General features: G+C 42.4%; 1 protein-coding gene across 17 annotated transcripts in view; it reads left to right on the top strand.

Annotated features, from left to right (window-relative positions):
• Positions 1–1,136: 1,136 nt before the first annotated feature.
• The window catches only part of PROM1 (prominin 1), a 70,147-nt gene continuing 43,899 nt past the window's right edge, over positions 1,137–27,384 (top strand). For 9 of the 17 annotated variants that reach the window (XM_037399903.1, XM_037399941.1, XM_037399921.1 and 6 more), the window contains exons 1-2: positions 6,627–6,800; positions 13,075–13,491. In XM_037399903.1, coding sequence (XP_037255800.1) covers positions 13,272–13,491 — 220 coding nt within the window. In that variant the 5' untranslated portion in view covers positions 6,627–6,800; positions 13,075–13,271. Of the gene's footprint in view, positions 1,329–6,625; positions 6,801–13,074; positions 13,492–27,384 lie in introns of those variants that run through there. The other 8 variants (XM_037399999.1, XM_037399959.1, XM_037400018.1 and 5 more) reach the window with 3 other exon arrangements.

The following is a 27,384-nucleotide window of genomic DNA, read 5'->3' on the forward strand; positions in this document are numbered from 1 at the left end:
TGTACTCACCAGCTCGACTGTGAACTCTAGCACAGAGAGATGGAAGCTGTAGCCTGCAGCAGGGCAGAACCAAGAGGCACACTGTGGCTCTTGGAGCATGAGGCTGATTTGTGCTCTGCTGGCTGCACAAATACAGTTATACTCTACCTCTTACTCAGGCTAGAATTTAAGGCTACAGATTAACTTTAAGGCAACAAACCTCAGGTGTCCTCCAACAATACAAATGTTCCCAGTTCTCAAATGCTTGGTGTTGTCATGAAGTACTTACAATATGGAAAATCATTTGACATTCTGATGGGCAAAAAGACAGAGGAGCAGAGTTAAAGGTCACCTTTTCTTTTTTATGTTGTGCATGCTTCAACAGCAGAAATACTTTTCCCTTGCTTGGTCTCTCATAGTTTAATCAGCAGAGAGGTAGAATACAGGAAATAATAAATTAATGAGAACATTAGGGAAAGAAAAAAACAATCTCCTCCATAAAATTCTGAAAACACCTTCCTTAAAAAAAAAAAAAAAAAAAAAAAAGAAAAGAACAGAATTGTATTATCGAGGAGAAAATGACATTTTGCTTGGTCCATGTTATCATTGTGGCTGCAGTGTTTTGCTCAGCCATAGGGAATAATTTTGTACCACACCTGAGAAGATGAAGGAGGGAGCTGGAGATGTCAGGTGGTAGAGGGGTGAAGCTGCACTTTTTTTGCAAGACAACAGCTTGTAGATAGCTGTTGGCTGCTGTCCGAACAGCATCAGCGAGTGTGGGTTTGGGATGGGGAGGGTCAGAAATGTGGGGGTTTTTTAAGTGTGCAGTTTAACCGAGGAAACGGAGGAAAAAGTTCACTAACTAGACCAAAAGCCTGGACAAAGTAATAATTTCTCTACCCATGCTATAAGAAACTCAGGGATCAGATACTCAGCACACCTCTGTGAAAGGCTTATAAAACCCAGGCCCCTTACTATCCTGGTAATAACTTTTCAGCTGAGGTACAGTCTGTGTAAGATAAATCGTTATACTGCATATAGTTCATTTGAGGAGACTTGCACTAGGTGTAAAGTTAATAATAGAAACTAGAGCGAAGGGACCCTGTCAGGTTAATCCTGTGATGTGTGTTTGTTTATGCGCTTCCTGCAAGATGTTGTAGGTGGTGATTGCCATTCTCCCTAAAACATAATGAACGGACGCCTTCCTTTCTTGTATTTTGTTGTGCTACAGATTATTTTATATTGATATTAAAAATAACCTTCTTCCAATCTTCTTTACTCACATCAGACAGAATTTACTCCGGAGCAAGCAGACAAAAGAAGGTCACTGCAGCAGCTAAGCTCCTAAGGTAGGATTACATTTTGTGGGAAGCATGGGATAGTTAGTCTGCGCTGAGGGTACTTCTGCTTATCATAGGGTCACAAACAGAGATGAAAACCGATCTTTTTTTTTTTCCTGACAACTGACTACTGACATGAATTACTTTGCTGCTGTGCTAGCTTCCTGAGTGTACTTGGTTTGGCTTGATTAATTACCTCTGTAGTGTTTTGTTCTTACTGACATACAGATACTTTTATTAGATGCACATTATGTTTAAGCTGTATATTACAGTCTCTCTTGCCTCTGTCTAAGCAGTCCAGCTCAGGTCCTGGCTTTCAGAATAGATGAAATAAATGCACTAATTAAACAAAACCAAATCAAATAAATAAGCCACAAGGAAGAACAAAGACTCTATCAGTCCTAATCTCCAGGCGTCCGTGTCTGTAGCCCAAGGTGAGGCAGCATGCTGGGCTTGGTGCTGGATCACATACAGCTGCTGGCCGCTTGCACCATACACACAGGGGGCTTCATTAGCCAGGACTCAACTTTGTGACTGTGTGGCTGAAGCCTGTATGTACCTCCACAAGATACTGGTGTGCCACAAGATACCACCGTAGTGGTAGTAAGAGATTATCTGGTCACAAGCAAGGAATTACCAGTAGTTGAGAACACACGTGCCCCATGGCCATACCCTCATTTCTAAGGGGAAAGGCACCAAACTGTGTGTGCAAGTTTGGTAAACAGGAACATCCTTCTTTAAATTTTTTTTTTCCTAAAAGATCAAATTAAGGGAAATAAGGTGCAGAAGGTTTTCAGGACTTCATTTGAAAGCATTTATTTAAGGCCAGAAGTTGCTTTCTAACAAACTGAAATGCCCTTGCTGGCATGGTCATGTCCTCTGTCAGAAAGGTCATGCTACAGTTCCCACAAAGAGAACCTGGGAGCTGTTGTTCAGGATCTTATGTCACCAGAGACACGCAAGGTGCTGGAGCTAGAACCAAAATCGGCGGTGGTAGTTAGCCATTGCTCCCAATCTGTTATCAAACCGCATCAGAACCAAGTCATGCCCTTTTGTTCCAGTGTCAAAGAGACATGTGCCGTTCCCCATTTTTAATTTCAAGCATTCCTGACATGGTAATTTATCAGGATGTCAAGCACCAAGCTTGCGAGCAGAACTAAAACACAGAGATGATGGAAAAAACGGGGCGGGGTGGGGAGCTCATGAAAGAAGCTACAAACTCCCAGCACATGCATCATGTAATCCCTGTCAGTTTGTATCTTCGTTTAGCAGTGAAAACTCGATTCCTCAGATGAAAAGCAATGAATATAATTTCTAAGTTCCTTGACGAGTTGTCACGCAGCTCTATCACAGTTGTGAGAAGAGGGCACAGCAGAGCAGTGGCAAGACGTGTAGCTGACAAAACATCAGCTCTCTGAAGGCACCCTAAAGCGATATACAGCAGGATAAATCTTCTGTTCAAATGAAGGCAAACCTCACTGAAATAATATCATAAACTGGCAAGAATCAAAGGTCTACAATGAAATGTCATGTTGTTTTCTAAGTTTGAGAATGAACGTGAGTAAGATTGTCCATTTCCCTTTTTTATTTTCCCTCAGGAGTAAGAAATTAAGCAAATACATGGCAGGCTATAGCACACAGCTATTGTGCTGTTTCACACCATTTTTATGCGTCTTAATCATTTTTTCAAATTTTACATGCTTTGCTTCTAATACAGCAACACATTCCTCCTGCCTGCTGCAAATCCAGTTCGGAGCCTGCAGAGCCTGAGCTAGCCTGGCTCCACCCTGGGAGAGTTCACAGCCCGAAATCTGAGCTGTGAACTCACACAGCCCATAATCCCTTAAACCTCACATCCCACAGGAGAATTAACGATGAGCAGGGATGCAGCTGTGGATGTCAGAGAAGGGAGAAACAGTGCCGATGGGGAGCTGAGCAGAAGAGAGGCACGTTGTATGTGGGTAGCTGGTGGGTGCTGCTGGGCAGCATTAGCTAATTGGGAGGGTTGGCAGAATCCGAGGGGCTAAGCAGACCCAAAGGGAAGAGGGCATTGGGTGGCAGGAGGGAGGGCAGAGCTAGGCAGAGTGCACAGTGGTAGGGGGCACGGAAGGACTCGCAGGTTATAACCCACAGAAACCTAGGCAAAGCGCGCAGGCATCAGGATAAAGGGTAGAGCTGACAAGAGGGATATGTAGACTGGTTGGATTTTGGCATGTTGGCAGAATTCACTCTTCAGCGTGTTCTTGGCAAAGGGTGTAAATCACTTTTCTCCATAGCCCTGGTGCAGGGAAGGCACACTGCTCCTCTTCCCCACTTCCATGCACCCTTCTCTCCCTGAACACATGCTCAGGGAACAGCCAGAGGAAGACTAAATGCAATGTGAGCGGTTTTCTACCTCTACCTTTTCCCTTTGGGAGGTGGAAAGGTTGGAGTTACGATTTTAGATCTCTTCAGGCAATACTATGCCTAGCTTAACTCCAACTAATGAAAAAGGCTATTTGTCTAATAGACCTTTAATCACAAGCTCTACTTAAAAATCAATTACATGATACAACTATTATAGTTAAGCTCTAAATCTCACATATCTTCCTGTTATCTGAGGATTTTCCTCTGAGATAACAGAGATGATTGATATGCAGCCAGATTTTCAAATGTTCACCATAGAGTACACGCCAGGTTTCTTCATCCAGCTGTTTCTGTTTTGGATGCTTATAAAGCAGCTTTTCAAAGGCCTTAGCACCTATTGCTCTGTGGTTTGAAAGACCACTTCCTCATTTATTTGAGTAATTAGGGGCTTACCTGTCCTGAGAATCTGACTGCAGACCATTTAAAAGTTTTGGCCACAAAGAATAAAGCTAGAAGGCATCTTAATTAATTTTAGCCCAATCGCCCCAAGGCATGAAGGACCACAGATCAAAAGATGGTGTAGTCCTTGGAGAACAAGTTTTCTTGATGCTTTCTGAGCCTGCTAAGACTAAACATCATTTTCACAAGTTTGGCTTCTCTACTGTGACTGCATTACACCATCCACACAAAGCACATACCTGCACATCTTTTGCAGTGCCAACAGCCAAACATCAAACAGGCAGGTGTGCAGCTAAGCAAGCCCAGACACAGTTGCGATTTGGATCGCAGGGAGACACGGAGTGAAGGAAAGGGCTACAAAATGCTGCAGTATTTCCCACTTCACAGCTGTTTGCCTCTACTGGCCATGCAGTTAGCAGAGAGGAAACATCAAGGAAAGGTCAACAGCTCCTCGGAGCGCTTTCAGGTCAGACATATACTTGGGGTTGCCAGCAATGTAATGGGAGGCAGCTGAAGAGCTCATGCTTCCATTTACCATCCCACAGTGATAAGCTCTGATGTTTTAAGTAGGTGCTACTCAGAGAACACATTTTCAGGACCGAATGCGATATAAATTATCTTAACTCAGTTCAGTCACTTCCAGAGACCTTAGGCAGACTCCTTGTATCGGGCTAGATACCAATAGTATGAAGAAACTCAGACACGACTGGAGAGCTTTCTTATATTAATTGCATCATGCATAAAAAGCAGGAAAGCTGTTACACATGGATAACACTAATCAGAAAATAGGTGTTGGTTTAGTTTGCTGAAGAAATGCCTTCATTAACAGTGTTAGTATTGATTTAATTTCAGTTCTTCTCTGAAAGCTATTATCTTTTTCCTGTAACTCTAGTTGCATGTCCTTGTGTATGCAAACTGCAGACATTTCTCACCCAGAAGTCCTGTGGTAGCCTACTATAAATGGTAGTAAACCTATAATGTATAAATTAGTAATCCAAAAGAAAATCTTAGCGTCTTTGGCTCCAGCAAGGCAAGATTTTCTGAAACTTCATTCCATGCTGTTCTCTTCCACATTTCCACATTCTCCTCAAGTTCTGTTCCACCCTTGCAGTGAGATTTGGCCTTTCTGTTTTAACCCTGTATGGAAGCAAGGCAATCAAATCCACCAGATCATCTCATTAACAGTGTTTGGCATTCACAGCCCACTATGTGGAAGGAATGTTCTCTTGTATTTAGAACCATTATCATCCAAAGCTTAAGACAGGAGCTGTACTTCTGGATTTGAGGACTATCCGGCTAATATAACATATTTGTCCCTTTGTCAGGATGTTCTGTGTTTTCCCCATGACTACAGCATTGTCCTCTTTGTCACAGGGCTTAGGGTGCATATGAGAACTATAACAAGAACTAGGTCAAGAGCCTTTCTTTGAGCTCGTTGCCACTCCGTTTTTGGTTGTATCACTACACATCCTCCTGCTGAAGAAGTCCACAATTAGCTGTAGTCAGAATAATAGTTCTGGCTAGGTTCAGCCAATGTAACAACTTGTTCTTTGATGTGCATTGCTGGTAAATGCCCTGAGCTGAAATACAGGTAGAGTTCAGCAACACCAAATACCATTTGGAGGTATTGTGGGTACATGTGGGAAAACCTTTCAATGTTTGGCCAAACCTGCATTAGCATGCAGTTTGCTGCCACAGCCGTAGCCTTGATTTCTTTCTGCCTGCCAAAAGGGAGACTAACTTGCTTCTCCATCACTCATACCAGCATGACCTTGGATCTCCAGTGCAAATTCTTTCTTTGCCTTGATTTGTGATGCTGAGTAATGGTGGGTCTACTAAGAGGCAAGAATCATGTCTATGTTTCATATATTGCAACAGGGAAACCATATTAAAATACCAAAGCTGCAAATAAAAGTCACAAAGGACAGAGGAGGAATGTGCGGGAGCCTTTGAAAGTCCGTGTTCCTGTATTGCAACCTGTAGGAAAAGCACGTCTCTTTTTACCAGTAAAATCACTGCCCCTCGGAAACAAAACCCACTCAGGAACATGGATACCAGCCCTAAAAGAAACAATAACCCCATCAGGAAATAAGGACAGCCCGTGAGAAGGGTAAACCAAGATGTTTTTTTCCACAAGCTAACGGATAAGTCACCTTGATGGGCAAGCAAGCCCGCCCGAACTCAAAGCTAGCCCTCGGCGAAATCACCGAGGGGGGGGGGGCGGCACGGCCAGGCTCGGGGCAGCAAGGAGAAGCTGGCCCCTGGCTCCGGGGCGCCTTACCGGCGGGCGAGCGCGGGGGTCACCTCTCGCCTCGGAGCCGGCCCGGCCCGGCCCGCAACAGGTCGCCGAGTGGCTGCGCGCTCCCGCCCGCCCGGGCACAGGTTCAGCCTGGCCCCCTCGGCCACGTTCCAGCAGCCGCGGCACGAAGCCCTCCCCCCTTCCAGCTCCCGCTCGGCCCGGGGTTAAACCCCTCACGCTCCTCCTCTTCCTCCCCCCGCCAGCCCCAGCCCCAGCCTGCTGGGTGGTCCCGCAGCCCCGGCCCGGGCAGAGCCCGCCCCTCCGTAATCCATGGCGCGGGCGGCACCGCGACCGCCGCGGCGCTCTGAGGCGGCAGGCTGAGCGGGCCGTGCCGTGCCGTGCCCCGCCACCTCCGTCTCGCTTTCCCCGCCTGGCCGGTAAGTGCTGCCGGGGTAGAGCTCCCCCGCCGCCGCTCTGTCCGCGGGAGGCAGCAGGTGGGGGTGGGTCTCCGCCGCCTTCCCCGGCCGCTCCCGCTGCGGGCGGCAGAAGGTCCTGGCCGGGAGAGTGCGGCGGGGGCAGAGGGCCCCTTCCCCCGCGGGAGGAGCGGTGTCGGCGGGCTGGGGGCCGCTGCGGGAAGCCGGGTGCGGAGGGGACGCGTGGCCGTCGAGGGAGGCGGGTGCCCGAGGGAGCGGGGCTGCCTGCGGGGAGGGGTCCGCGGCGCTGCCGGGAGGGGCTCAGTCGGGGCTGGGAGAGCGAGCTGTGGGGGCGGGGGGCGGCGGGGGGCGGCGCTGGCAGCGGGGGTAGCCCCGGCCCTGGAAGGGCGGGCGGAGGCAGAGGGGCCGGCCGGCGGGCAGGTCTGCGCTGAGGGGGGCGGGCGAGGCGGGTTTTGCTGGCAGGGGCTGTGCGGGAGGGACGGGTTCGGCCGCGGGGCAGGGGCTGCGGCACGGCACGGCGGTGTGTGCGGGTCCGCGGGGAGCGAGGGAGGATCCGCCCGCTGAGGGGAGCGGGGCGGCGGGCGCGGCCGCGGCGAGCGAGGCGGGTTTCCTCCCCGGAGGGCCGCGTGTGGCGGGCCCGGCTGAGGAGGGGTCGGGGCCCGGCCGTGAGTGCCCGGCCGCTGGAGAGAGAGGGGTGGCGGGAGCGGGGGGCGGGGAGAGCCCCGGCCATCTGCGGAGGAGCGGGGGAGCCGCTCCGCGGGGAGGAGGGCGCCCGCTGCGCGCACCTGCCCGGGGGTAAGCGGGTGGTGTGGCCTGAGTGGCGCCGGCGAGGCGGAGCGGTGAGGGGACACCGTGCTGGCCACGGAATCGGCCCGCCGGGTGTCGAAACCCCGCCTGGGCGCTGCAGTGACACCGCGGATGCGAGCGGGGAGGGGGCCCGTCCGCTGCCGCCAGGGGCTGGCGGTCGGTGCTGCGGCGAACGCCGCCGCGCGGGAGTTAAGCAGGCGGTGCCGGCGGTGGCTGGTCGCGCAGCGCGCACCTGGCAGAGCGCGCCGGCCCCCGGCGGTCAGGCCTTGCTCTCGGCAGGGGGGGCTGGGGGCTGGGGCCGAGGGCGGGGGGGGAGGGCAGGCGCGGCGGTAACCCTGGGCAGTGCCGTCCTCTGCCACACATGCGGGGGAGCGGCTGGGGAAACTACCGAATGGGTCGGTGTTCCCGCAGGGGCAGAGCTGCGGTACCGTGCTGGTGTTGCAGTTTGCAGATCGAGGAGTAAGCAGCGTGCTGGAGGTCTCTACAGTTGTAGTAACTGGAAAGAAGACGAAGGGAAGGCTTGGCCTCAGCTGCCATCGGGAGTACGTGTGGCAGCATCTCGGTAGTGGGATGTGTACTCAGCCCTTGTCGGTTCAGGTTTGCCAGAAAACTGCCAGTTTGTGGGTTGGCTTTACTGTGGTTTAGAATTTTCTATGTGATGCTCAAAAGTCCTCTCACAAGGAATGCTCTATGTATGTATACTAGGGTAAAATCAAGTTAATTGTTTTTTGTTTGTCCAGTTAGTGAAAATATACTTTAAACATTTAGGGAGTTGCTGATGGTGTTCTGGTGAAGATACATCACTTAACAATTTTTACAGGTCTGTCTCTGTTGCTTGCAAACGGTTTGTGACATGTACAATGAAAGGATTTTTTGTGTTGCTTTTAAAAAACTATTTATTTTCACATTATTAAGTAGCTGCTCAAAGCAAACTGGGTTCTGAATATCCAGTTTTTCCTGAGTTGAGCACTTAATCATTTTGAGGATATAGCAAGCATGTCAGGTGCATATTGAGGCTACCTCGTGTGGAACATTTTACTTGTTTTTTGTCAGTGCTGCCAGACTCTATTTTGCAGGCCCTAGTGCTTATTAGGTTTGTTTGCTTCTTACTCCTTCTATAGCAACAGGTTGTAATTGTTGGTAGACTTAGCACAGATTTTATAATGGAAAACTGTACCTTTCTAACTTGCCAACATCTAACGTGGCTTACCGGGTTATGTCTCTTGAATGGGAAGGTGGTTGTTGTTGTTTGGTTTTGGTTTTTTTTTATACTTGAGAGTTTTAGTCTACCTGTAACTATCTGTTTTGTGGCTGTTTTAATTAATTCTGCTCTTCTGGTGGTTGCTCTCACTGGAGCAACCTCAGTCAAGGGGGATTATGGACTTGGATTTTCAAATGACTAACTAAAAAATGTAACAAACATAGCCCAGATACTTTGTGGGGCTTCCTACGGACAACTGCATCCTTCCACCATCCCATCCCATAGTGGTTCATGGCCAGCTGGCTCCCTCATCAAGCTTTAGCAGTCTAGCCTCCGGTTGATTTAATTTCAGTTTGCAGGGTTAATCATGTTGCATCACTGCACTGCAGCGTTGTATTTGCATGGATTGCAGTGTTAAACAGAGGGAGACCACTCCTGTTGAAACAAAGAGCTGGGCATCATGCTCTTTCAGAGCTCTGTTATTTAGAGTTGATGTATTGTGGAAGCAGTTCTGAACTAATGCATCTCTTGCTCTGTCTCCTCTCCTCCTCTCAGACTTACAGTGGGGTTGCTGAAGCTTTATTGGTTTTGGAAAATACTGCAATATTTTTAATAACAGTAGGATATATCAGAGATATGAGTAATACTGAAGCATGCCTTGGTAAAAGGATGAGGGTGTTTCTCTCACAGACAGTGAAGCTCTAGTCTTTTAAAGATGGACACTTGTAAACCACACAGAAAATAAACTCTTTCGTTATTACATAATCTGAAGTACTTAACAAGGGTTTGTGTTTTGTTTGTTTGTTTTTAATCAAAACATAATGAAATGGATATCTTATTTGATAATTAACATAAGCACTTGAAGTTCACACAACTTCTTTTCATTCTCCTATTTGCTTGAACTTGGGGAGAGTTGTACTGGCAGTTTACTGTAGCTCACTGACTGCAGGGATGCCACAACTGTTTCTGAGGAAATGGGATGGCTGTATGCTGCAATGAAGAGTGCTATGAACTGCTAGTAATTCTCTTACATGTGTCACTTTGTGTGAGTCGTTCTTGCAGTTACTCATTACAAATTTCATGGATAGATTTTTGCGTCTTTGGTGCTATATGTCTTGCATATTTAACAACTGATATGCTCCCAGCTAGTTTCCTTAGATACCAAGATAAGGTAACTGCTGGGAGCTTTTTTATATCGGGTTATTTTAGGTAGGTTGAATACATATTGAATGCTCAGATGTATCCTGAGTTACAGGTTTAATAGTGTTTCTGTGAGTTCCTGATCATTATTAATGTAACCTTGAGAATACATTAGTGTTTTCTGTAGTATGGAGCGGATCTGGTGTCAGTGTGGAGGAATCGCCCAGTAAGACTATATATACCACATTTATCGTGATACATTTGTCAAAAAAAGGGAGAAGAAGAGACTATGGTCAGAATTCTGCAGATTTTGTGATACGCAAGAAACCCACCTGCTTTGAAGATTCTGAACTTTATAGAAAGTTTAACTGAAAGTTAGGTAGAGTGGAGACTGCAGTAATGTCTTTGGAGTTGAAAGCTGGTTAATGTGTCTCCGCTTAGCAGGATATTGTTTGTATCTGCAGTACAGGTAGTGTTCCTTGGAATTTCAGTAGTGTCCTTGTCTTAAAACTGCCACCCTTTTGTCTTGGTTAATACATGACTTCATGTTTCTAGCAGTTGTAGTGATTATTTTCTTATATTGGGAGGATGTTTTGACAGTGCTTTATTTGCCTGCTTGTGCAATTAGATACACTTTAAATTGTTCCTAACCTAAAATCTTAACAGCAACAAAAACCCCCGAGCAACTTGTGTGTACTTCTGCCCTTTGTCTAGTATAACAGAATGCACTCAGTCTTCTGGATTTGCCTTAAGCCACCAGTTAGGTAGGTCATCTTCCTCTCAATTTCATTCTTCACAAACACACCTAAAATTTCTCAGTACTGTACACTTTGTATCTGTTTCCCTTAACTCTTGGAATCGTGGCTCAGTCACCATGTGTGAGCTTTTTCTCCTGACTCTTCTCCTGAAGTGTTGCAGCTGTACTTGAGAAATCTCCAGAAAACTAAACTAAACTTAGAGGAAGTGTTCAAACTTTAAGAAAACCAAGTTTTACTGTACTGTATCAAATTTGTACAATCTTCGCTGTTCTGTCATTAAGGCAAAATAATTTTTTTTCACTTAGTTCTGGTCTTGTGATATTTTGTCCTGGAGAGTTTCTGTAGATTAGATAATAAATGACTGCAGCCTAAGAAAGTTTTGGGTTCTGACGATTTCTGTGACCAACCTAACTTAAAATTCCACTGAAAAAGATCTTTTATGTTGAAGAAAACTAGTCTTAAGAAATTTAAAGGAGGAAAAATATAATTTGGAGCTGCACTGGTTTTTTTTCTTCATTATTCTTTAACAAAATATTCTTTTCCAGATAGGAAAAATACTTACGGTTTGTGGTTTAAGTTCTTATGTTTCTGTGTTGAGCATCATATTTCAGAGTGGTCGCTAACATCACCTTTTTGAATAAGGCTTGGATAATTCTACTATTCATAGCATTATTACTATTCATTCTTGGTTTTCAGTAGCCATGAGGGGGAAAAGTAGATTTGTTTTTCTTCTTAACTCGATTGGACTTCAGGGAAGCAAAACTACCTCTGGTTCTTTGATCTGGTCTTGTATTCCTTTTGTTCCGTATTTGTCTTGATCTATCCTTTGAATGTAGCACAGACTATTAAACAAGACTGCAACGTGGTTTCTTGCAAGTCAGTGCTGGTTTTTGGAAGGGTAGCCTGGTTTTGCCAGACACTGTAAAGCATGGGAGAGACTTAAGACTCACTACCAATTTTAAGTCTTCTGTCTTCAGCATCACCTTGACCTGGAAGCACCTTGGAAGAAAAAGTATTGGTGTAGGCTTGGACTGACTGAGGCCATGAGGTGTCTGTGTTATTTTGCTGTCATTTGTCACATGTCAGCACCACATGAATGGTCTGAACACCAAGGTGGAGATTAAAAATATTTCTATTGGGTAGTGCTGCTGAAAAAGGCAACAGAGGGATAACTATGCTAAGCAAAGGCAGTTTGTGCTGGGTGCTCTCTGATTTGAAGTGTGCAGTTTGTTGGGCGCAGTGTCCCCAGATGTCCCCACCAATGGCACTTTGGTAGATCACCAAAGACATTTCAAAGGTAAGCCAGTCTGATGGGTGGGAAGGTCAGCGCAGTGATTGCTGGCACACTTGCCAAGTACAGGAGGCTTCGGAAGCTGAAAATGTTTCTGTTAACTTTTGTTGTTAGTTTTTTTTGTCTGTTTCCAAAGTCAGAAAATGTTTCTGTTGCTGGTTGGTTGTTTTTTGATTTTCTTCTGGTCTGTTTCCTTGGAGGCCACCACAGCCCATGCTGAAGTGAAGGAGCCTTACTTAGCCCCAGATAGATGATGTGATCAGTTGTTTTGCAGGAAACTTTGTTGGGGGTTCTGTTTGCATTTCTTAAGTGGTGGTTGATTAAACTGCTGTCATTTCTGTAGATTCAGAATGTTCTTAAAACATGTGTAAGCACCCAAAGTCATCTTAATGACACTCAGCTTTAGCAAGCTATGAATAAAAATTGTTGAGTTGACTTTTCCAGTTCCGAAGGAGAGCCTTGAGATAGTTTGAGTTAATAGAAGGTAATGACTGACACCCATTGTCACCTGTCAGGAGAGTGAAGTTCTTGTTCTGTTTTTTTTGTTTTGTTAACTTTTCAGCGATGAATAATTTCTTTCCTCTGTCTTGGAAGACAATTAAGAGTAGTTGGCATCTGGAACGTTTTACTGAAAGGTTGAGATTAAAGAAGCTACAGGATATGACTAGTAATAATTGCCATCAACTATGGTAACATCAGGTGGCTGATTAAATGCATTGTGTAACTGTTGTGACATGACATATTGTACTCAGTCAGAAGTGCAATTCATACATTGTTCCTTTAGTTTTGTTTCCCTTGGAGCTGTCCCAGTACTCTGCTTTATTTGTTTTTGAAAACTCACTGACCTGGAACTATGCATAACTGTTCGTTTTCCGCCCCCCCCCCCCCCCCCCTCCAAGTACAGTATGTTATAGACTGTATTACTGACAAGCCTCAATCTTTTTTTTGTTTTTTTTCTTTTCTATCCTATCTGGCTTGCTTTTATAACTATTGATCAATTTTCACAGAAGACTGCAGGTTATCTTGCACTTTCTAATTTGCTTCCACACACCTTAACAAGCTCTTTCTTGATTTTGCCAGAGATGGTGCGCTGAGTCATTTCCACAAGAGGCTTCTGTACTACTCTGAAGAAAGAATACATTGAAGGATAGATAAAAGGTGTGAGGGCGCACCTGCATTTTCCCGGTTAGAAAGCTAACCCCCAAGTGAATGTTTGAAGACTTCTAGGCTTGGTGGGACAGATATCTCTACCTCCAATTTTATGAATACCGCTAGCTATGGCTGTGGAACTTTGTTTGCTGCTGCTGCTGTTTTGTGGAAGTACCATTTCAGAGGTACAGCCTATATACAAACCACCTCCTGGGACTTTGGATTTTGGATTTGTACCAGCCAAGACCTATGATACAGGTGCATACCATGAACCTGGGCCAATAGGAATTTTGTTCAAAATAGTACATGCATTCCTGTACTTAGTGCAGCCAAATTATTTTCCTCAAGGTAAGCAATAAACTATATTTTTTTCTTTTTTTTAAATAAAGATTTGTTACTGATGTGTTCATCCTGTTGTAGTTATCAAGACCATAATCTGGAAGTAAATGATACAAAGGGTTTTGTTAGTAGCATGTGTTACGGCTTGGAAATGTGTACAGTTCCATATAAATAACATTTTTCTGCTAAGCATAGTGGGGAGGAGGTTGTTAATGAAAATGAAATACTGGTGAAATTTCATACATGCTTACAGATCTCAAAGCTGTCACTGATGAATCTGAGACTTTTTCTTAAGTATGCTTAGAAGCATGAGGTAGGTGTAAAGCATGAACTGCTTTATATTTAGTAGTAAATCTATAAGAGACAACTCTCTTAGAATTGCATATGATAAACAGTCAGGTGGTTTCGGTATTACAAGATTTTGCTTAGGAAATGGAAGTTTAGCAACTTGAAATAAATTTCATTTGTTTCATACCTGTGCATCCACAGTGTATGGTTTTATGTAAGGGCAGTTCCATTACACATTCCTTTGTGAGCTGTCATTTTAAGACTTGATGTTTTATTGTGTGGGGTTTTTTTTTTTTCCATTCCTTTCTTACTAAGTTGTCTCTTCTTCTAAAGGAAGAGTTAAGATATCAGAGAAGTGTGTGCTTACTGAGGTTGTATTGATTAAAAGGTGCTTTTGTGAACTCTGTGTGTTTGTGGGTATGGTGGTTGTATCCACTTTCCAACATTTCTCTTTCTTTTAGCTCTTAAAAGAAAATGCTAATGTGTTTGTATAATACAGGCATATAAAATTATATTGAGGTGAAGCGCTAATAAAATCTAAGAATGGCTTTGTTTTGTTATTAGTGTCTTTTGGTGGTTTAGCTGTATCTGTGTATAAAAGGCATCTGTGTTGTTTTGTAGTACATCTTTCAATTTATATATTAAAACTGTTAGTAATTTAAAGTCTTAAATAAATTCTGTGGTCATGTACCTGTGTGATACCGGTGAACTATTATTTGCTTGTATTTTTGACACTTCTTCAATAGCTATAGAAGAATGAGCTCAAATGAACAGGAGTGAATGAATTCTATTTAGACAGGTGCCCAGAATCCCAGGTGTTAACCAGGAGAGCAAAATCCTGGCCTGTTCCCTGCAGGGGAGCCTGAGCAGGTCTTGCACAAGATGTAAATGAGGGCAATTGCATGAAGTAATGTCACCTTTTAGAGGAACTGTTTCCAGATACCTCTGCTTTCGTGGCCTCTTTCCTTCCATTAAATACGCAGATGAACTATTTGCCTCTCTGTGTGACCTGGTGTGTTAGGGTTACTGTGTGATGCAGTAGAATCATCTGCATTCAGCTCTCAGAACTTTGTTCTGCCCGAAGTCCTGCTTGAGTATTTTATTCTCTTGTGATTGTGGAAACTTGATTTCAGTGAGATGTTTACTGTGTCTTTATTTTAACAGGAATTTAGTCCTGTTTTGTATGTATCCTTGTATGTCAAACTTACTATTATGCACCCTAAGCATATAAATAATTGAGTATAGAGTTTATGATAGAGATTATAGCCCTGCGTGACTGCTTGTAGTAAGTTCTGTATCAAGTAGGTGTTGTGAAATCCATCATTAAAGAGAAAGGAGACATCCAGAAGTAAATCACGTATTCTTAACTTACAAGTTTTGCACATCTCATAACTCTTCCTTCCTTGTGGATACTTTTTGCCAAATCGGTTATTTTTGAAGTTTGGCTTTCATTACTTGCATTAGGTGAAGTCCTTTTCCCATGCCCCCACATACCTCACTACAAAATACAGATTTGACAGATCATGACAGTTTGAGTCATACCATTTAATTGGTTAATCCCCATAATCTCTTTTGCCATATGCTGTTCTATTTTCACATTCGGTGTATTAGTGGTGTAGCTACATACTTGAAATGCTTCTTTTATTTTTTTAAACTGCCAACTTGAAGTAGAGTTAATTCTGATTCAGAGATGAAAATAAACATAATCACAAATGGGCACAGAAGGCAAGCCTTTTGATGTTTCTAACTCAAAACTTCATCATTCCAATTGGGCTGGTGCTTCAGAAGAGTTAGCTCCAGGTTGATGCCCCAGTGTATTGCGTATAACCATAACAGTGGAGAAGTGTGATTTGTGTGCAGAACTTGACATCAATCATTTAGACCTTTGATCTTCGTAGGCTTTTTTTTTTTCTTAGTACTTGGAAGTACTTGCTGTTTGGTTTTCCAATCTACTGTAAGTCCTCTTAGCTGAGAGGAAAAAAGTGACAGGATTGTCTAATTGCATTTAGATATTCCTGCCTTTGTAATTTTTGTCCTTTCAGTAGTGCTCTGATGGAGCTGAATATGTTACAGTACAACATTCATATTCCTTCAGTCCCAAGTGTGCCTTTTAGGAAGAAAGCTTAAATGAGCTTCATACTGTTACAATAAAGCAAAATATGAAGTACATCAGAGTCTTTGGAAAATGTTCTTAAAGTATTTGCATGCTGCTAAGCCTTAACATTTAAATAAATGTTCTTATGTTACTTAAGTTGAAAGAGATCACTTCATGTAAAGAAAAATCAGTCAAATATTTTGTAAGGGGTTTTTTTGGTTAAATCTAACTATTTATTCACTTCCAAATTTGTGCATGCCATCAGGTTTGTGGACATACAACTTAAATCTAAGTTTAGATTTAATAGGTAAATTATTAATGTGATTAAATACAGTGCTGCGTAAAGTACGATAACAGAACCTAGTCAAGGATCTGTAACTCCTGAAGTTTTTTTTAAATTGCTGAACATTTAAGACCAGCACTGTGCTCTTTAGCTGTGGCAAGAAACTAATTTAACAAAAGTGAACTAGGTTATCTGATTGCAGTGGTTCAGTGAGTGTAAACAGATTCTGCTTTCAGCTCCAGCAGTCAAATGGTTTTGTCCTCACCAGATGGTGTGCAGGTGTAAGTGGGAGTGAATTTACTCCTCTAAGCATAAAATGTTACGCAGGAGAGCAGCCCCCATTTTGAGTTAATGGTAACACTGGAATGGAAAAGACTGGTCACTGGCTTGCTGCCTGAAGCTCAGCAGGTCACTTGAATCTTGCTTTACCTTGGTTTCTCCATTTGTAAAATGGAAATGAAGGTGCCACTGCTGCTTTTGTCGACTGTGTAGTATAGACCATCATTATTCTTTGCTGTTAATAGCACCACTTACAATAAATAGATGATAACAGGAAAATTACAAGTTGTTTCTATCACTCAGCTAAGAGGATGTCTAACAAAACATTGTCAGTTCTCCTTTCTTGTATGTCATAAACCGAAGCATTAATTTATTAGTAAAGTTAGGTTAGTTCATGGTTGTGACATGTTGCATGTCATCTGTTCTGCCACAGACCTTCAGATGTGAACCTGGTGTAGACACGGCCTGGTCAGTATGATCCTCTGGCTGCTATGAATTATCTTACTATGGTTTTGTCTTTGTTCCCATGGAAACCAGTTGTTAGTTGCAGTAAGACAATGTTAATCTGAGATTCCATTTGCCAGCAGGATGTACACAAATCTTCAGCTTCACAGCTTGTGTCTTGTCAGGAGAATGTGAAGAGTTCACAAAGGAAATAAGCTGGGAATAAAGCTCCTGTACCTATTTTTAGGTGAAATAAGACAAAAACTTACAGGCCTGTTTACCTTACTCCGCTGTACCTGAATGTATTGCAGGACAGCTGTGCCACTTCTGTTAAGTTACAGCTGCCTTGTTCCAGCTTCTGTTTTTTGTTTTGGGTAAGCCTGTTTCTGCTGAAGCAGGAATAAAACTTTATCATAAAAATCAGCTGTTGAATGCAGGTACTTCCTGGGCAAAACATAGTATGGAGAGGTAAATGTACTGTTTGCCTGTGGGGAGCAAGGGCAAGCTAGGTTTTAGACCTGGAGTACACCTCTCAATTCTGTATGTGGAGTTTCACTTGTTGAACAGTTTGAGCATAAGACTTGAGGATCAGGACTTGACTATTTTAATGCAAAGTCCTGCCTCTGACCCCTTTTGGTCTTCCTTTCTCCTTACCTGGTCAGCCTTTAAAGCAGCTGCAGATTGCAGAGTTCAGCAAGTTAGTCTTGTGTGAAATCTCTTCAATTAATCTCTCACATTAGTGTATTCAGCAATTAAAACATTGTAACATTTTTTTACAAAATTGCATAATAATGTGAAAATAAACAGTGTATCTGTACCTAGTATAGCTGTAACAAAATGTATATGCAAAACCCTATTGTAGGTAGGTTTGAGCTTCTAGGATATTAATTCTTCTTTTAAATATACATTAGCTATGTTGGCTATGAGGTTCAAAAGGAAATAATAAAAATGCTTTATCACCCCCTCAGTTAAAAACTCACTCAGATTTATTTTTCTTTTTGTGCAAGACTAACTTTGCCTTTTGTAACTAGTTCTTGGTTGCCTGTTTCTACTGCAGTTTTGCTTCCTGATAGTAATAAATCTTCCACAACGCTCCTACCAAAAAAAAAAGCACGTCGGGATGTTGTGGCATTGGAACCAAACTCAGTTACATGTAGCTGGCAATGCCCTTTCTTTTTTTTTTTTTTTTTTTTTTTTTTTTAAACTTTAGACTTTCCCAGGAGTGTTGGCCATGTCTGCCACAGGCAGGTGGTGAAGGGATGTGAGTTCTGACATACACAGATGCTGCAGTCAAGCAATGTAAGATACTGCGCAGGTACCCAAAACAGTTATGACCTCTTGTAAAAACTTAAATTACAGTATCTTTTTGTCCAGTTGTACGAAGTCTCAGTTTTAGTTTGGGTGTGAAACTGCACTGATGCAAGAGACTGCTTTTTTGAGCTAGTGTTTGACAGCTACCCCCCTGTGTATGTGGATTGGTTTTCTTAAAGCTTATTACGTCCTGGAGCTGGGTTGGGGGGTGCAATAACTGAGAAGAAGGGAAGAAGAGCAAGACTCGCCGTCCAGGTTACCTGTTAGATTGTTTTTTTCACAATAGCGCTTAGCCAATTTCAGTAAGCTGTAGAGTCAGTGCCTTCACCACAACCTTCTAACTGTTGGTTGGTTGGTTGCTGGTGTTTGTTTTTCCCCAGCACTGTGGCTAGAGCTGTGATATGACTTTAGAGTAGTAGTTGAAGTGTGCATATCAAAAATACAGGTTTAGTGACAGAGGTTATATATAGCAAGTAGTGGTGGTGTCATTTGTGTAGAACTGGGGTAAGAAGGGGGACTTGCAGTGCTTCTTTACTTGGTAATGTGTATGCATTGAAAGAAATTTTTTGTGTTTAATGTTGGAAATACTGGGGAAGATGGAGCAGCAGGAAGATACAAGATAAATTAGCCTCTTCTCTGCCCACTCATATACATTTAAGGAAAGTGTGTTTAAAAAGATCATTGTTCATTTCATGCTGGGAAGTTAAGAGATGCTTTACTTGATGACATACCCGTGTAACAAGGAACACTTGGAATGTTTCTGAAGTAGATTTAAGGCCTGATTTTTTTATTTTTTATTTTCCTAGGTGTCAGAAGAGTAATTCCTTTTTCACTGAACTATTGCAGACTGCAGACTATCTAACAGATTGCTCGCCAAAAGGATTTTTGGTGGACAGGGAGGGAAGGCTTATACAGATTATCTGCTAGAGGCTACTGCAGAGAACTGTAGTTGCAGACATTAACTTTTCTTTAATGTCTTCCTGCCCACTTCTTTTGGGTGATGTAAACAAGGAATCTCTCTTGCAGACAGGTTTTCCGTTATTTATTTTTTTTTTTTAAAGTGTAGCATGGCTGATCATCTGAACGTCTTGCACTATACGCACATGTGGAATCCTTTTTGTACAGCATCCTCAGTGCGTGCCCTGGTCTGGTTTAATACCGCCTGCCTGCTGTGCCTGGGAGAAAAACATGCCTTGACAGCAATTGGAAAATGACAATCCAGCTTCACAACTTCAATATTACCAGGACAGAAGGGAAAAACTAATGAAAGTGAACCTCAAGCAGAGTCTGAGGGAGCTGAGTTACTTTCTGTGGGGAGAATGTTCAGAAGTGGCATCACCACAGGTGGCTATGGTGATAGGCTGGAGGGCACCTGAAGCAGCAGTGCCTTTTGGAAGCTAGATTATAATAATAAATAAAATGGGCCTACAGTTGTGTGGTATTGAGACTCGCTCATGTTTCCCAAACCTAAATTGCCTTCTATCCCTTCCAAATTAGACAGCTGTGTCAGTCGTGTCTGTTGGGAACATTTCATAGCAAATGGGTTGGGCATTTTCTGGGCAAGGTACTGACCTGGCTCAGGAGACCTGCTGATAGTCACAGCATGGGCAGTGCCAGACCAGTGCTGAAAGTGTCCTGACCCTGTTCTGTTTGTCTGTGGATATCAATGGGAGACACAACATATAACCAAAGAGGTGATCAGCAGTGTTCTGTGCCTTGGTGCGCAGGGGATGACTTCTGGGCGCAGCTAAATCCAGGGGTGCTGGCTACAGGGAAGGGAAGGGTGGGAGCTACAGGATGGTATTGTGACAGAGAGTAGCCTTATTGTTTGTTTATCGTCCTAGGTAAAGTAGCTTCATTGGTAGGGTTTGTGTATTTATTTTTAAAAAAACACGCAATTTTAGGACACAGTACCTTTGCATCTAGATTACTGTGTGGTGTGTGTATTGGGTGTGGTAACGTTAGATAAGTTGAATATAGCATGGTGTCTGTGTGCTACCAATAACAGTAAACCACAATTTGAATTAAGCTCTGGGTGCATTAATTTTTCTTCTCTAAAAGATTGCTTGTCCCATTTAGTATCTCGTAGCAAAGAGATAAGTACCTTGGGCATCACCTTGGTCAAAGCCTAAGGTTCACCTTTCAGCTGCCAGTGCACAATCACAGTCAGAGTATACCATGTGAAGAAGGCAGTTCTTTGTGTCACTTCTGCTGTTAATAGGAAATCTAAACCGCTAAAAGCATGAAAGCTTATTTGAGACTTCCAGAGCATACCTGCAGCGTCTTGTATGGTAAGAAGTAGGATGAAATAGGTTTTGGGTCAGCCACATTCTCTGGTAACATGTTTCACGTGTGAACCTCTGAAAACGTATCTGTGACTGCAGACATCTTACAGGTTTTCAGGCCACTCTGCTGAGGCTCCGTGATTTTCCTAGCTTAACGATGGCTGTCCGTTCTCCCCCTCCATTTAGTTTTTACAAGCTCATCTATCTGCATAGTATCCAACCTTGTTCTCTTTTCTAACTTGTAGTTCATGGAACTGACAGGGAGAGGTGGGGGATGTCACTGGACTTACAGGAATAATGTTTTCACAAGCCTCTAAGGGACTTCTCAGTTCCTTCGTCATCTTGGCTGTTACAAAGCATTTTGAGTTAATCATGTGAGATACTGTATGGATACTGCCTGTCATTGGAAAAGCAGTCATTTGACTTTTTCTTTTCTTTGGTACAGACCATCATTAGATAACATTAGCCTAGCCCTCTCATTTTTTTGTCTGACAATTTTCTTAGGTTGTCATTTAACAAAGCAACAAACTCCTAGGTCCCGTTAAATGATGGCTTTTTCTTCAATGATGTCAGCCAAAGTAATAAGAATTTGATAAATGTTTGCAACAAATCTTCTTCCCACGGTCCTCATCTTCAATGTTTAATTACATCAAAAGATACGACAATTAGAATTTTTTCCTCTCCTTTTTCTCACTGTTTTTTTCTTCTCAAGATGCTTTGTGTAACTTCTAGATCTGAACAAAAGTGATGCTTTTTTAAAGTTAATATGTGTTATTCAAAAGTTGCTGGAGCAAAATATATGTGTATTAATTTTAGTGGGGTTTGTCATCCTTTTAACAGTATTAAATCTTTTCATATTGCTATTAAACTTTTTGAGTACACTTCTTCCTTTTCTGCAACCAGATTATCTCATTGTTAGAAAGGAAACCAGCTGCCATGAATGTCAGCTATTGTAGTTTCAGCTGAGCAATGAATCAGTGTATATATCTTAGTCTAAGCCTACCTGTTACAAACCCGCCCCCCCCCCAAACCTGTTTTGACACTTTTTGGCAATATGCAGATATATTTCTTCTTATCTAAAGAGAGTTCTGTGTTTAAATTGTGACCTGTATTGCATTATAACATAGTCAAGATACTTATTTTCTCTGAAAATATACCAAATCATTTAATTTTTGTGAACTTTAAACAGTGATTACAATGGTAAGTATGAATATTCTTAATACTACTAAGTATTGGTTTGGCTGTTTAACTGAGCTGAAAGATGCCTGGGTGTACCTGTATAGACGAAATACAAACTTGAGGCCTAATTAACTTCCTTCAGAGTAGCAACCATTACTTTTGCTTTGATTCTTTCAGTGAAGTAGTGATTTCTGTAGTACTTCAAACTAATACGCGTGCCACAGTTAGCCTACGTGTGTGGAAAATTGTGGCCCTTGCAGAAGTGGGAAAACAGAGAGAAAGAATTCTGAGGAATCTCACTGGAGCTGCCAGAATGCCAGTCACTGAAGTAATAAAAAGCTGGTACTGGCAGGGCTCCAGCATGTAATCCCCAATTATCTGTGTTCATATTTCCAATAATTCAATGATATGAGAAGATTTTCTGTGCTTTCCTTGGTTTACAGCAACTTCTGAGAAGAGAAAGGAGTAGGAAAAATGCTTTTGTTCATCCAGTCTAAATATTTACTGCTTTGATCAAAGTTGCAAGTCCAATATGTCTGCACAACCCACACTATCGAGAAGTTGCTCAGTCTCTGCAGTGTGCTAAAACAGACAAGCACATACAGTGCACCAAGTTAAATCTTCGCCTGTAATCTGTTGTAAATCTTTACCAGATGGTGGCCTAGGGAGAACTTGAGGTAGCTGCTGCAAAGTAAGTGGCAAAAAATAGCTGCCATGGCAGAAACAATGTGCTGCAGAAGTTTTGTTGCCTTCAGAAAATGAGAGTATGCAGTTTCTGTCTGCAGTACTTCTTCAAAGCTTTGTACTTGACTTTGTGTCTGTGTGATACATGCAAATTTATTACAGCCTCCTAAGCAAAGATTTTTCTAAAGGCTTCTCTCTTTTTGTTCTTTTTCCAAAACTTCAGCAAGAACAGAACTTTCTTTGTAGCGAAGAACAACTAGAAAGCCCTGCAAAGGTTATTTTCAAAGGAGAAATCTTTATTCAAAGCATCCTGTAACAGTCAATACTGTGGTTATTTACTTTTTTTTCCAAACCTTTTCCTGAGCAGGCTCTTTAACATTGTGCATGTTGATGGAAAGCAGAATGTGCCTAAACAGAAAGCAGAACTGCACTAAAGGAATAACCTCAAGTTTGGGGCTGCTCTAAGATATGAGGATTTTCTGTAGAAGACTTCCATTACCCAGTTGGTCTTCCTGACTAATAACAGCCTTGAGGAAGCTGATTTTATAAAACTTCATTGTTTCATCCACATTTTTGTGAAGTGTTGTGTGAACTTCTTGTGTGCACGAAGGAAGCTCATCGACTGTTAGTGGATTATCTGATCCACTGCTGTATAATTTCTTCAGTGGATCAATGATATTTTTTTGTCAGGAAGGGTGCAGAGAGGGTCTCCTTAGTTTCACATCCTGGTTCCTTCAGCAGCTGTTGCTGCCCTGCAATTCCTTATCTTCAGCAGTTGCACCATGCTTAGTCCTATCTGCCCTCTGGTTAAAGCTCACCCTGTTTAGACCATTCCTACCGCTTTGCTCCTGCTCATAGCTGTTCATCTCTTCATTACCTACTTCACATTGCAGCTTTACCCGCTCTCACGTCGTCCCTTACTGCATCCAGTGTAAGCTAGGACTCATTTCTAGGTGGTCTAGTAGCTTGTCTTTTCAACGATGAATAAAGCAGTATGTGCTTTACAAGTCTGCTGAGGCCTTAAAAATGCATTTACTGTGTTTTTGCTTGTGTTGTATTGTGTGTTCCTGGATTTTGAGAATGAGTGTGTGCTGTAGGATAAGAGTATTTCTCTTGCTTTTAATCAGCACATAATTAAAGAGTGCAGGGTCAGGGAATGGACAATGATCGTGTTGATGAGAGGAAATGGCTTACTGAACGCAGAAGAGGGTGAGAAGACAGACAGCCCATAGCAGATGAGATTAGATGTTAACATAGTTCAGCAATTTAGTATGAATTTGCTGGTTTTTACCTCCATTAAAATGACTTCTTCTAGCCATTGTGGAACAACAGGTTCTAGGGCTTCATTTTGGATGTCATTGGTGAGGTACAATAGCAAGGTTCCTTTCTTGTCTTTTTTTCTTGTCCAAAGGCATGGCTGATGGTTTAAGATTAGGTTTTGCACCTTATTTCTTTAATGCAGATGAATAAACAGGTGATTGAACAGGTAATTCCCTTTTACCATCTCTGTAGTGTAAGTAGGTGGTCTTGTGTGGAGGCTTCAGAAGCAAGGGGGGGAAGGTGGGTGTTGCTCAGTTGTGCTTGAAGTGAAGGGAGCCAGAATGGCCTCTCATGAGGAGCAGGAGGTGAAAGCTGAACCAACTTCATGTTCCCAGTAACTCTAAGAAAAAAACCTGGAAATTGTATAGAGAGATGACTTGCCTGAAAGTTGTGGGGAGAATTTATCTGAGAAGGCTGCTTTTTCCTTAGTTTAGGGGCAAGGGTTATGGCCCAAGACTGTCTGAGGTAGACGTTGTGAAAGGGGAGTGAACCTTTCGAGTCTGGAGTTGGAAAGGAATGGACTAGACTATTTGAGTGAATGCATGGATTAGACTCCTCATCTGCGGACTATAAAGTGGTCTCTTACTGTGTGGGAAGTGGGAAGATCTCCTCATCTTTGAGACTTCCCCACTTGGCCTACAGAGTGAGTTTTCTTCTTGCTCTGTGGAAAGAGGACAGGCTGCAGGGGGTGAGGAATGCGGCAGGACCCTCTCTGCAGTCGCTGCACCAAAGTGCATGGTGGATTCTTTGGCCATCAACATTACTGAACTGTCAGCTTGCTCTGTGGTGGGATCAGAGCCAAGTGATGATTGCAGGATGAGGGACAGTAAGAATGAGCAGAGTCCTTAAGCAGGTAGAGGTGGTAAAGGGAACCAAAAGTAACCTTGGGTTAGCTGCTGAAGGACACCTCTTCAGTGGGAGCTGAGTCTGACCATAGTAAAGGCTAATGGCCAGAGGCTTTCTAACTTTGGGGAAGCATCCAAAGCCCCACTCAAGTGAAAGCAAGTATTTTAAAATGTCAATAAACTGAACTCGCAGTAAAACTTGCTGTAAGATACCAGAAAGGCTTTTATCTCTGGTAAGTCTGAAAGGCTAATAGGGCTTTCCTGGTTTTCTTGGACTTGCAAGAGTTATTCATTACTCTGAGTCATAATTAGAGAGGAAAAAAACAAGCTTGAAGTTATTTTCATTAATTAATTTCAGACTAATCTTATTTATGACACTAAGTGTGGTCAAACTGGCCCATATTCAGAGAGATGCTGAACTATTCAGCATGTCTGTAGTCTGCTGACTCTTATCTACTATGTGTGAAGAGGAATGGGATGAAATACAGTTTAATGCATTACAATCAGGTGGCATTAAAGCAGTTATTAACTTATCATGTATTTTATCTATCTAATTCTCCCCTGTTATTCTGAAAAATCTCCATTCAGTGTGACATGAATGTTTCAGTCATGGCTCTTACTGTTTTGTTTGAAGTCCTTTTCAGAATAGGAGCCTAATATGGTATATTATGAATAAAAAGATAAATTAATTTCTGGCATAATTTGATTAATGCTGGAGTTGCACTATAGCTGAACTGGCTCAATGGAATTGTTTGAGTGAGGAGAAAGCATAGCATTCCCAAAGGTTTTACTCCAACTGTTTTCCTGTCACCTAGATTTGAAAAGCTTTCTTGGTGGATGAATTTGTAACTAATTTATGTTGGTACTTAATAGCCAGACAGCTTTATTTTAAATCTCTATTATTTTTGCTATTCCTTTCTGTAGAGCAGTTCTAAGCCAGCCTAGTGATAACCTCATTTTCTTGCCTGGGTAATGAGATAGCGAGTGTATGTACACAATACTTATGCAATGCAGGAGTTGGTGATTATGTTTTCTGAACTGGAGCTCCTCAGAGGTGCTTAATATTTCATCACAAATTGCATTGGTGAATTAACAGTTCATCTGGCTAGTTAGATTTACTAGGGCAGATGGCATTTTGCATGTGTGATGAGAGCAGGAAAGAGACAGAGCAAAGCAGTAATGTAATTAGCCATGTAAATGAGCCTCACAAGGTAAAGCTCTTTAACCCCAGTGATAAAATGTGTTCTGTACTAAAGCCGTGGATTACTGGTCCTGTGAAACAATGTGTGCAGCTGGTCAAGCTGAGATTTCAGAAGTAATCCTGTTAATCAGAAAATAGAGGGCACTGCTTTTTATCACACCTTCCTGGCACTTTTGTGTTTGAAACAGAAATCAGCCTCAAGGTGGTACTCTACCAGTAATGTAGGAGAAAGTCATGGAGTTACCTTAGTTAAATTTTCATAAAAACTTACTTGAATGCTAGAAATGAGATGTTCTAGATAGGGAGGAAAGATGCTTCATAAAAGCAAACCAAAAGCACAGACTGGATTAAATGTGAGCTGAGGTGTCTCTTCACTGTGCTACAGTAAGCAGTGTAGCCATATGTAAAAATAGGATGCTTATGTTTACACAGTACCTGGCACAGGGTGTTTGCCTGCTTAACCCTTAAACGCTGCAGTAGGAATTGTGATTACTATCAATGTAAAACCTAATAGAATCGTAGAATTGTTTGGGTTGGAAGGGACCTTTAAAGATCATCTAGTCCAACCCCCCTGCAATGTGCAGGGAGATTCTTGATGCTGCAAAACCACTGAGGCATGTTTCTGCTTACAGATGTGTGGGTTAGTAACTGCAGGTAATTAATTAACTGGGAATATGTCTAATGCAGTTGATAGTAAGGCTATTGAAATAGCAAGTTGATGGCAAAGACTGGTCAGTCACTGGTGAGGAAAACACCCTGAAGCATCATGTTACTTATGAAAAATCATTGCAAAGTAATACAAGTAGTAAATCTTTATTCAGCAGGAATGTCTCACACTCTGGAAAACTAAGGGGAGAAAATGGGCAGTGTAATGGTGGGCATTGCACTATGTATAAAACCTGTATTGTTCTCACTATTTAACTTACTCAATCCATGTTGGAACTTTTTGTACCTGTTTTCAGGCTTTCTTGTTTATTATAAATATGAAGGTGTTTTCATTTCAGATGAAAAGGCTTTAGAGCCTCTGAAATTCAAACCCACGTTGAAAATGCTGTTTTCTGCATCAGTTTGTTAAGAGTGTATTCAGGTTGATTTCTGTCATTGTTTTGACTGGCAGGCTATAAATTACAGAAACAGTATAAATAAATGGTGAATCGGGAACTTTCTGAGCAATTTAAGCATATTGCAAGTAATGAGTGGTTTGGGGGTTTTTGTTTGGGTTTTTTATGTGTGGTTTTTTTTGGGAGGGGGGTGATTGGTTGGGTTTTTTTAAGTATTAAATATTCTCCTTAGAGATATTGAAAACCTGACTGGATGTCGCCCTGGATGACCTGTGGTGGGTGACTTTGTACTGCACTGGGGGCTTGAACTGGATGATCTTGGAAGGTCCCTTTCCAGCCTCAACCATCCTGTTTCTTTTGAGTAGTGTAACATGTGTGTATGCTTGTGCATACAGATGTCCATAAATATATATGCGTGTATGTAAAAGTTCATGTAAAATGTTTTGTTGTTGGGTTTTGTTTGTCATTTTTTAATTTTAATGTATGATGGGGACAGACTCAACTAGAAGAATGGGGGAAAACTTCCAACTTTTATTTAACAGGAAAGGCTAATTTTCTAAAATTTGACTTTGTACCAATTCCCAACAACAGGAAATGTATCAAAGGAAGTTTTTGTCAATAATAAAA

This window comes from Falco rusticolus, chromosome 1, assembly GCF_015220075.1.
Source record: "Falco rusticolus isolate bFalRus1 chromosome 1, bFalRus1.pri, whole genome shotgun sequence".
In the NCBI taxonomy this organism is placed as follows: Eukaryota; Metazoa; Chordata; class Aves; order Falconiformes; family Falconidae; genus Falco; species Falco rusticolus.